At 43.4% G+C, this 11,564-nt stretch overlaps 1 protein-coding gene across 9 annotated transcripts in view; it reads left to right on the plus strand.

The window, feature by feature from the left end:
• Positions 1 to 11,564, plus strand: part of LOC102303669 (A-kinase anchor protein 13) — a 57,870-nt gene that overhangs the window by 32,955 nt on the left and 13,351 nt on the right. For 7 of the 9 annotated variants that reach the window (XM_042225357.1, XM_014337190.2, XM_042225360.1 and 4 more), the window contains 10 exons: positions 2,994 to 3,066; positions 3,888 to 4,000; positions 5,087 to 5,273; positions 5,628 to 5,820; positions 6,410 to 6,490; positions 7,213 to 7,272; positions 8,007 to 8,193; positions 8,281 to 8,374; positions 9,347 to 9,389; positions 9,656 to 9,767. In XM_042225357.1, coding sequence (XP_042081291.1) covers positions 2,994 to 3,066; positions 3,888 to 4,000; positions 5,087 to 5,273; positions 5,628 to 5,820; positions 6,410 to 6,490; positions 7,213 to 7,272; positions 8,007 to 8,193; positions 8,281 to 8,374; positions 9,347 to 9,389; positions 9,656 to 9,767 — 1,143 coding nt within the window. The remainder of the gene's footprint in view (positions 1 to 2,993; positions 3,067 to 3,887; positions 4,001 to 5,086; positions 5,274 to 5,627; positions 5,821 to 6,409; positions 6,491 to 7,212; positions 7,273 to 8,006; positions 8,194 to 8,280; positions 8,375 to 9,346; positions 9,390 to 9,655; positions 9,768 to 11,564) is intronic. The other 2 variants (XM_042225358.1, XM_042225361.1) reach the window with 2 other exon arrangements.

Genomic DNA, 11,564 nt, shown 5'->3' on the forward strand with positions numbered 1-11,564 from the left:
ACTGACCTCGAAATGATTTCATGTCGTACACGACGCTCGAAAATCTGTCAGATTTTTCCTGTTTCTTAAAGACATGACTTTCAGATACTGTTCATCTGCTGTTGAAAGTCTTAGACCTGCCAGTTATTTTGAGGGAGAGGGATGTTGTTGATGCAGGATTCTAGCTGCTCAGCTGTCCTGGCTTCTTCTTCTTTGTCTCTTCTTTCTTATCATGATGCTCCAGATGTTCTCAGTTTGTGAGGGTCACAAAAATAACGCCATAGCAGGCCAGGTCGGCCATGCTTTAACAGATGCCATACATGGGTTAGCATTGTTATGCAAAATATGGAGAGTCGTCTAAAAAAGGTGTCATTTGGATGGACTATCTGTTGGTTTAGAACATCTCTATACCTTTCAGCATTGATGGAGCCTTTCCAGATGTGCCTAATTCCTTTGGTCTTCAGTCAGGAGGATGTGGTGCCCATGTTTTCCAAAAACAATCTGGAAAGGTCTGACCTCAGAACAGTTTCCTACTTTGCTTCAGTCCATTTTAAATGAGCTGTGGTCCAGAGAAGAAGGCAGGGTGTGTGCATCATGTTCACTGGCATCTTCTTTGCAAACCCACACATATATATACGAAGATTTGTGTACATATCACTATGATCAGTGTTTTGGTGATAGTGTGAAATTGTCACACCCACAGCCTTTATGCTGTCACAGAGAGTAACACAAAGCATGGTTTGCATTACAGTTTCTCTGTTTTTACTCCTATTCACACAATTTTCAGAGCAATAGAACTCCAACTTCTACTTTGGTGATGCAGAAATGAAATCCTGCTGCCGGGGGCTGGTTTGGCTTGCTTCTTACGTATCAGCTCTTCCCAGCAGAGATGAGAGAGCAGAGCAGGCTTTGTGACAGCCCCCAGCATTAGATGACAGCACTGCTGTTAACACACAGCATCTCAGCTGTGTCAGCTGTGATGCTGATCATGCTGATTAAGAAACAGTCTATTACTGACAGAATGTAACAGACTGTAACAGCTAATAGTCTATCAATGTCAGTAGTGTATCAATGCTGCGATTGTCCCTTATTAACTTTTAACTAACAGCATCTGCTGCAACTGGTTGGGAGCGAGGGGAGAAAAGACAAGAAAGACAAGAAAAAGGAATGTTCTTTCTCAGACTCACTGAAAGCATTAGATGATTCAAATCAGCTGGACAGATCGCCAATCGACATACACAAACATATGTTTTATTTGGCACAGGTAAATTATTCAAGCTCATTAAACTGGGATAGAACAGTTCACATGCTTCATACATTTCATTAAATGTACTTATCTCTGGTGATTTAAAGTGAGTGTTCACTTTAAATCAAGTGTGCACCCTCCAAACAACTGTCCAGCATATGCTGCATGGGTGCAGAGTGACAAATGCTGCCTGTTGTCTCCTACATGTTGGAGAGCTGCTCTTTTGTGTGGATCTTTTTCTGCAGCATGTTGACAATAGACAGTGCAGGAAACATGGAGCTAAGACAACAGATCCATTGAGACAGTCGTCAGCGAGACAAAGGAGTCATTGGCTTTACTGATTAACCATCACACAACTAAATATGAGATCACTGCGATGGCCCAGCCTACAGCAGTGACAAAAGTAGTAGGAGTTACACAATTCATTGCTTCACTCACATTAATATCCAGCCCTTAGACTTCAGTCAGCCTTTGTCTAAACACGCACATTTATCTTAAAGATGATATCAGAGAAGAGAGGTCTTTGTGGTCTTTTGTTCAGTCCGCCATCGTGCAGTTTTACAGTGATTATTTCTGTACCCTAAACACAAAACATACAATTGTGACTTGTACATTCCATCAGAAGCCACGAGTATAAAGAAAGTCTGTCAAGTTCTTCCACACCAAACTCTCTCATGTCTTTACGGGCTTTGCTTTGTGCACTGTTATGCACTCATTTTGGAACAGGAAGGGACCATCCCCAAACTGTTCCCACAAAGTTGGGAGCATGAAATTTCCAAAATGTCTTAGTATGCTGAAGCATTAAGTGTTCCTTTCACTCGAACTAAGAGGTCAAACAGCCCCACAACATAATCGCTCTCCACCAAACTTCACAGTTGGCACAATGCAGACAGACAAGTACCGTTGTCCTGACAACCGCCAAACCCACACTCCTCCATCAGACTGCCAGATGGAGACGTGTGATTCATCACTCCAAAGAACACTTCTTTGCATTGTGCTATTTGATGTAAGGCTTGGCCGTGGAAACCCATTCCATGAAGCTCTTACTGTTTATGAGCTAATCTGAAGGACACATGAAGTTTGCAGGTCTGTAGTGATTGACTCTGCAGAGAGCTGCGGACTGTGCACTGTGTACCTCAGCATCCGCTGACCCTGATCTGTAGTCTTGCGTGGCCGACCACTTCACGACTGAGTTGATGTTCCAGTCAGTCCCACTTTGTCATAAGTTCACTGACAGTGTGGAATGTGGAATATTTAGTAGCAAGGAAATTGCTACTAAACTGGTCAGCTGGATGGCCCAAAACATTAAAAATCTAAAGACATATGCAGGCTGGAAAAGTGTTGTCCCGGAGGGATGTTGAGCAGTTCAGAGCAGCTGATGTTTGAACAATTGCAGAATTGCACCCTGGTAAAGGAGCCTTCCTACATCGGTCTTATGTTACACTGGACTGCTGTGTGTGTGGAACAATCATTCTCTATGTGTTGGATCAACATGTAACACACAGATGCAGCACACACAGTACGTGGGCGAACGGCTGTTGTCATCAGTCACGCGTGGATCCTGTGTTTGTGTGTGACAGTGTCATATTGTGTCACCTGAGAACGCTCAGAGAAAAATTCTGCGAAGAACTGAGGATGACGCTTAGTTCTTCATCCTTGTTTCGGAGCACAATGCTGTGTGCTCAGCACAGAGAACTTTACAGGAAAACTCATGTACTGCAAACAGCAGCCTCATTCTGCTTTCTCTCCCTCTGTGTTTCTTTGTTAGATCCAGAGAGAAGGCCATGTGCTCTGTCCTGTACAGCCCAGTCTTGAACACAACGCAATAACACCATGTACAGGTAAGGCTTACAGACTGTCAATCCACTTATTTTGAAAGGAAGTAACCAGATCTTAACACCAGTTTACCTGCTACCAGTACAGCTGAGCAGAACCCTCAAGAACTCGTATTTAATGTGCTGTAAAATGTGATGGAGATGTGTGGAAACACTTATAATAGTTCCACTGTAATAAGCACGGCTCAAGCTATTTCTGTTTAATTCCATAGTAACATTTGAATCAATCAAACATAAGGAAGAGTGATGATCGCCTGCAAACACTTGAATCAGGGCTGCAAAATGCAAAACCATGTAATAACACGTGATTAGCATTTTGTAGGCTTGGTTTTAAATGCGTTTTGAGTGGAAACACTGATTTCACTGCATCTCTGATGAGGTTCTGTAACGAAAACTTTGCATTAAAATGGATTATTTTATTATTTAATGATAATTTGAGTAGAGTTATCAGTAGCAAAAACCAAAGATTGTTATTAATACATTAATTAGATTATTTAAATAGAATATTTGTATGAATGTAAACACTCACTGAGCCACATGGTACAATTCAGAACATAAACTTTCATTTATTATTGCAGTAAATTTAAAGCTTGAGCACTTAATGTTCGCTTATTTATTTAACCTTTAAACTTTATCAGATAAAGTGTGCTTTCACACACCAACCACAGAGAAACAGGCAGGCTGTTTCTCTGTGGTTGGTGTGATATGAGATAAACTTCCTTTCTACCAGCGCTATAGCATGCCACAGTCTCTAATGTGACAACTCATGTTGTCTTTCGCTCACTCAGCAGGAAGTGATTGACCGTCCTCCTCCTTCTTCTTCACAGATATTCACACAGACCGAGGAACGTGTGTGTCACTGTGTTTGGTGCAGGGAGAGTCGGCGGTGGAAGATGGCCTGAACGTCACTCCTGAGCTGGATGATGGTCTAATTCACAAGGTACACACACACACACACACACACACACACACACACACACACACACACACACACACACACACACACACACACACACACACACATAGACTTTGTGAAATACCACATTAACTGTTGAGGAATTACAGACATTTCTATGCATAGTCCAAAGTTTCAGAGGCTCAAACCTAATTAATCAAACATGATTTTAATTAAAAGAATGAATGAATTTGTAGTGACTGCTTGAAGTTTAGCACCCAAGAACATCACCAAATGCTGTGTTTCCTCCTTTAACATCCTCTGCCAGGACTGTAGAGCAGCTGCTGTTTGTGGGTTTTTATCTTTCACTTCTATCTTCTGTAACTTAAAAGCATGTTAAGTTGAAATCAGGGTACTGACTTGGCCATTGACGAATACGTCGCTTCTTTGCTTTGAGAGGCTCTTGGGTTTTTTGGGAGCTTTTGAGTGCAGACAATTGAGCTTTGAAGTGCAGTGTTTATCCTGCTGGAAGTAGCCATCAGAAGACGGTACACTGAGGTCATACTGGGATGGACACGATCAGCTGCGATAGCTCGACTTATAGATCCCACACCCATACACCACCAGCCTCAGCCTGAGCCACTGACACTGGGCAGGAGTTTACATCAAAGTCTGACCCCGCCACCTGAAGGAAATCCAAACTTATCAGACCACACAACGTGTTTGACATTTGTATGAAATAATGTTGCCGCGTGTTCATAATCAATGCTCTCCTTACTCCCATAACCACACACGCACGCACACATACAAAATATCAGCAGTTTTGGTGCAGCAGAACTTCTCTGCTGTCACAGAGAAATATTTGGAGCTGGTCAGAGAGTGTGAGCAGTGACTCATTTTTTCTGGAAGAGGCCTTTTCCACCAGCTTTTCTCATAATCCTCCACAGACCACATTCAGCTCTTTCCCTGAGAACGTTTTCTTACAGGGCCCTTTCAAATCACTCCAATGCCCAGCTTCTAAAATATCCTATATTAAAAATCTACTACAGTGTGTGTGTGTCTCAGTGCCCTAGCTTTGTGTTTGTTTACATCTTTGTAAAATCCACCTCACATTTCTCCCCTTCTCTCCAGCCTGAGGCTCCTCAGACTGGTGTTGGGCACATGGACAGCCAGGCCTGTGGCGCCCACTCCTCCACTAGTAATGCACTGATGCAAGAAGCTGTCAGTCCCAGCAAAGCAGCTTTGTCAGTGGACACATCTGGCGCTGTGTCCCCTCAGAGCTCCACACTGTCCTGGATGTCAGAAACAGAGGACAGAGGTAAAGCACACAGTGATACCTGAAACTGTTATTTCCTTGAAGAAGTTAATAATTACAAGCTCTTTGGCATGTTCTACTTCCTGTCTGTCTGCCTGTGAGCTGAAAGTAAATCTGTCTGTTGCTATGCACAGTAGATCAGGACAGATTTCACTCAGGTCACAGACACAATGAGCTTCTGGTGAAATCCAGTGAAACATCCCATATTCTCAGCATTTACTTCAGAGTTAGAACATTAGTCATTAGTATTTGTAGTAACTGTTTGAACGATGTGCTGGGTGTGTTGCATGTGTCCTGTTACGTGTTCATTCTTAACCGGTGAGTGGTTGTAATATTTTTTTCTGACATACATCTGAGGAGGAGGAGGAGAAAGAGGAGGAGAGGTAGAGGGAGGAGGCGATGAAGAAGAGAAAAAAGACCAGCTTCCAGAAACTCCAGTGTTATCAGCCGTCTTGCGCACATCCAGTCGCTCCTTGTCTCCGTTGCGTCGCCATAGCTGGGAGCCGGGCAGGACCAACACAGCCACACACATGGAGCTCTCACAGAGCAGGTACTGGAACCTCGGGCTGTTCTGACACTGAGCCACTAAAGGACCATCTTCTAAGTAAAAAATATGACCCTCTGTATAGTTGTGCTGTCTAAGGAGTTCTTTCCATAGATGTGAATGCTAAGATGCAGCTTTGTATCAAAGCTGCATGTTAGCATTGTGGAGGCCTTCTTGGTTGGACTAGAACAACATCTGTGGCTTTGGCATCAGTCAGTTGTGCTGTCTAATGCTCGGGTAGCCTTGAAATTGTGCTTTGTTGTGCAGCTTAAGCCTTGTATCGGGTCAGAATCTGTCTCATTTGGCTTTTAAAACTTTACTGATGGGTCTCCTTGTTCACACACTTGGTGTCAACACGAGAACAGATGCTCCGCTCCCAACTTTATTGAAAAATCCTGCTGACGTCAAATTCCAGATTGGCTGATATTTTTCAAAACACAATTGCATTCAGAGTTAGTTACATGAACTGCGTTTGCAAACAGTAAGTGCAAACACAGCAGCCGAGCATCTGCTCCGTGTCGAGCAGCAGGAGAAATTAAAGCCAGCTTCCACACCTTTGTTCACGAGTGTATCTTCCTCCTGTTGTCATCAACAGTCCGCCTGCCCCTTCCTTCAGCTCACTGAAGACCGTTTCAGGAGAGGTGAAACAAGCCAAGACCCCTCTCCACAGAAGAAGGTAACCCCGTCTTCCATGACCTGCTTTATTCACGCCTGCCTCTGTTTCCTTGCAGGGCCACATACTTTTTCTTTTTGTGCGTCTAGGCTGATATTTCTGTGAGTTGTGTTTCACACATTCAGAAACAGCTGAGAAATGACTGATTTACTGATGAAAAGGACAACACGTATTCAAATGTGAGGCAATGTTAAGAACCTTAAACTGAGTTGTTAGAGTGTGAGTGCAACACCGCTATTCCTCACAGCAGCCGAATCAGGCTTGCATTCCTGCCTTCTTACTAGAGTGCAGCCTCAGCCTACTCACACGGCATACACAGACACTCCCTGGCCCAAGCATGGCATCCAGTGGAAAAGTCATCAGCGCAGTGAGAGCAGCAGGTCAGCAAAGTGTGCTGAGACTGAGGTGGAGATGGAAAGATTCTCTTAAACTCTGGCTGTAGTGCTGAGATGTATGATTATTACCTCTGTACAGTATTTTCTGCATTGAGTTGTGCAGTTCAGGCTGTGTTGCTGTGATGTGAGTCCAAGTGTTATGAATTAAAGCAATGTGCCAGTTTTCAGACAAACTTAAATTAACAGCTTAGACACATCTTTCTCACCACAACACCATTATCATTAATTCTTGTTTTAATACACCCCTGCCATCAAACATCTTCTCTTTCTTTTCTTTGTTTTTCTTTGCATGTTTCTCACAATTCGTCCCCCATCTGTCCCTTTCTCCAGTATGAGCTGGTGTCCATCCAACCTGGTTTTTCCTGATCAGGAGCAAATAGACAGCAGAAGGTAAATGGCAGAAGTCAACAGTAATACACAGATATTGTTTCGTTTCAACAGCTCTTCGATAGAAGAGCGACTTAAAACCTCTGACTATGATGTAAGACGAGCACAGAGAAAGATGACACAACAACATACCAATGCGCATTATGAAATGAGGTCTGGTTAGACGTGTGGTTCAGCCTAGCAGGCTGCTGTGTGCTTTGTGGCTGCACCCTGCTTCTCCTCTCTCTGCTCCAGGTGCCAGCCTCCTTTCTCTTGTGGAGCCGGTGCACAGCTTTTCCACCCAGACACTTTATTCTTATTCCACTCTCTGCCCAAGTCTTTTGGTGAAATATAACAATTTGGGGGTTCGTCCAGGATGTAAAAACAGTCAAACCCATCCATGGTTTACCCCCACCTCTCGCCCTATGACAGCTGGTCACCAGCGACACTGGTGTATAAATCAGGATTGTGCATGCATGGATGGATGGATAGAACCTGGACATGAATACGAACCGGAACTAAATTAAAAGAAAGTTGGCAGAAAGTCCTGAAAGGCTATAAAAGTATAAAAGTTGTAAAATAATAACTACTCAGCATAGCACACTTACTATGAGGAGACAGACACAGAGCAGAGCACTGGTTTTATACTACAGTATTGAGTGATAAGTGGAGGAGCCGTGCACTGACATCACCAGCAGAAAACAGTGTGCCACCTGAGTCAGGAAACATGGTCCTACTTCATTTCTCCTTTCATCCAGCCACAGTCTAGAAAGTCTAGAAGTGGGCACAGAAGTGGTGCAGGGCCAGACACAGTGTGCCAGCATCAGTGATCAGGAGGTGGTGGCTGCAGGCAGGAGTTCACAGGTGGAGAGCCTGGACAGGGGGTCTCTGGCCTCCCTAACCGAGGAGGAGCAGGAAGGAGACAGCAGCAGCATTGATAGCCAGGTGTGTCCTCTTACTTTTTTTTGCTTTGTTATTCGATGAGAGGACGGATTTATATACTTGTCATTTTCATTTCTTGTGTTTTGTTAGACATCATTGATTGTCAGCTGTCCTGCCATCTTTCATCATCCAACTCTCACCAAATCCATCTCCATGGTCACCGTCACTCAGCGGGACGTACAGGGTGAGTCTCTCAGTCCTCTGTCTCTGCCTCTCGTTTGTTCTGAGAAGTAAAGATTCTCGACGTTCTCCACTAAGATTCTTTCATCCTGCTGCACCCATGAATACCTTTTAGCGAGTGGGTTTCCTCCATCAAAGCGACGAATCAGCTTCTCTGTCAGTATCTCTCCGCTCCTCCCAAAAACTAGACGCTTCTTTTCCATTGGCTCTTCCTCCAGTGATGAGGAGGAGGAGGGAGGGAGTAAGTATGAAGAATGTCCCTGTAGTGTTCCCTCTGTCAGTCTGGTGCCCTGTAACACTGACCATCAAAGCAGTTCAAATGTGTCGACCCATTGCTGGACCCCACGTGTTTGTCTTCAGAAGCCTAAACTAATAAACTAGTCTGTGTAAGTGTGACGAGTGTCTCCCTTTCAGTGTGCCGTGTTCAATGTGACCTAAACCTCTGACCAGCTAGTGCATTAACATTACTTTCAGGTGGTTCTTTTACTAAAACAGTGTTATTGTCGTAATATTACCCATGACAAAGTATGAAGGGAATGATTGATTGTTTGAGCAGCCGTGCTGAAGGCTGCTGCAGGTGAGACACTTACACAGAGCACATAGGATGCAGTCTGTAAACACGAAGCCGCCCACAGAAAAGGTAAGGCAGGCTATCAAGGAACTGCTGACATCTGAAAAACAGTATGTAGCTGTGCACGTTTATTTTTCTTACGGTACTCTTGCCAGTGATACAGAGCACGGCACTAGTACTGACTCAGCACATCTGCCAATGTCTTTGGTTAACTTTGTGTTTAGTCATTTTATTAGGGTTAGAAGTGCAATGGAGTTCATCAGTCATCACTTTTGTTGTCGTGTCAACCAATTACTAAAAGCAGGCTTTGCTTGGTAACTGTGGCGTTGAAGACATTGCTGTGCAGTTCAGACTACAGCTGTGTTGTCCTGATCAAATGATGATTGTCATCTTTGCCTCATGCAGGTGTGAACTCATTCTGCAGTCACTCTGGGTCACTGGCATCCAGGTAGGAAGAGAAGCTAATAAATCTTTTTTTCCTCTGCTTCACTTTTAAAGCACATCATACTGAAGAGATGCAGCACAGGCTGCATGTAACTGAGTGCATGGCACGCTGATCCTGTTGGGTTTTTCATTTGAGTTTGTTATTCTGTTTCTTCAGGCCCATGATTGTAATGTTAATGGGTTTCAGTTATTTGAGAGAACAGGAAAACATTTGCTGATATAAATAGAAATGAGCATTGTGCCTTTGAAAGTTCCCTTTGTGTTGTTCAGTATTTCAGAGGATGAGCCAGGTCCCCTGCAGAGCGAAACTGAGGGAAAAGGAGGGCCTAAAATTGGTCGGAGATTCAGCTACCTCCGCAACAAGATGAGCAAGAAAGTCAAGGTGAGAAATGTTTACACACAGGATGTGATGCAGCCACTTCTTCTTTTCTAACACTCTGACGTATGTTTGGAGATGACTGTAGAGCGTAACGCTGATGTGTCCATGTGTGTGCCCTGGCTGATAAAGACCAGGGTATTTCAGTTATGTTCTTTATTTTTGCAAATGTATTGAAATGATGAATTTTTCCATACTTTGTCAGGTGCATGAAGTATTCAGCACAGGTGAACATTTGACTGTGTTCACTGTGTTTTTGGGTGATGAAGCATTTAAAACACAGCATGCCAAACTTTGGTGGCTGTAGCTCAGGATGTTAAGCAGGTTTTCTGCTAATTGCGCGGTTGGTGGTTCGAGCCCTGGCTCCTCCAGTCTGCAGGATGAAGTGTCCTTGGGCAGGATACTGACCCCATGTTGTTCTCTGGTCCAAATGTGATTAATCGGTGGAAAAAGTGAATGGGTGATATATAAAGTAGAACAGAGTTATAAAAGCAGCAGTCCATTGTAACTGCTCGCAGTTGGAGCTGTCAGACTGTTTGTTTGCGGGCAGTTCAGCATAGCGCTGCAGACTGTCTGCATGTTGTATCTGTCAAAGGGGGAAGTGTCAAAATTCTGTGGGTTGCTGCAGAGAACACAGATGTCATAAAAGACAACTAGTTTGTAATGAAGTGAAACCAACTGTCTGTTCTTCATGCAGGCTTTTTGATAGTTTCTTTTTTTAAGTCACAAAGAGCTCCATTGTGGCTCTCTTTCTTCTTTAAGTGAACTTTTCCGCGATGATTCCACCTGTACAGAGTCTTCACTGTCACTCTGCATGCTGGACTGCACACAGCCATGTGTGTGTAAGTTGTGTACTCTGTGACTAGGGATGCATACAAACTGACCCAAATATACCTGCAATATTTAAAGTTCTGTTTGTGAGTGGACTGGAATTTTTCTCATGGTTAGCAAAAATACACCAGATACTAATATAGTGCTTTGGACACCCGGACTATATGATGACTATATGATCTGATAATCAGATGATCTGTGGCTTGTAAGCCTGGCTGGGTCATACAAGCACAGTCAGGCTGACCCCACTGCAGCTACTTGTGGGCTACTGTGGTGAAGTCAGTGTGACGATAGTTTGTGGTTCACTGCAGAGCTGTGCAGTTACAGGTCTGCACATCAAAGCCGTGCGTGGGATGTTGTGTAAAATGGAAATAAAAACGCAGTGCAATGACTTACAAATCTTACAAATCTCTTAAAGTCATGTTTTATTCACAATAGAAGACAGAAACCATATCAAGTGTTTAAACTGAGATATTTTTATTATTCCATGAAAAAATCGAATAGTAAAATGTTTTTGATGTGCCGTGTTTGCCTTTTATCACAGGATGATACAGGTTATATGCCAAATATCAGTGTGGACACAGTGGCATTTGTTAGAGGTAATTAGTCTGAGTTCAGACGAGTTTAATGTGACTCATTGTGCATTTCTCGTACGCAGCAGACCCCCTACCCAAAAAACCAAAGAGGGAACTGAATTTAAATAAAGTTGAAGTGAAACCAAATATTCAAATAAATGAATAACTGCACTAAAACTGAGACGTAACAATACAAAACCCTGCTGAAACTGTCAAAGGAAATCTAAAGCCAAAAACAGGAACGAAGTGTGACATCATATATCTCAGAAAAGATTTATTTTTATCTAATGCCATCATATACGTTATGGTAAAATAGTGGCTTCATCAAGACGGACAGAACTCTGCAAAACAACCAGACAGACAACAAAAGAGGAACTGTGTGTGTGTGTGTGTGTGT

Source organism: Haplochromis burtoni, unplaced genomic scaffold (assembly GCF_018398535.1).
Source record: "Haplochromis burtoni strain Fernald_Lab_line unplaced genomic scaffold, NCSU_Asbu1 Contig_169, whole genome shotgun sequence".
NCBI lineage: Eukaryota > Metazoa > Chordata > Actinopteri > Cichliformes > Cichlidae > Haplochromis > Haplochromis burtoni.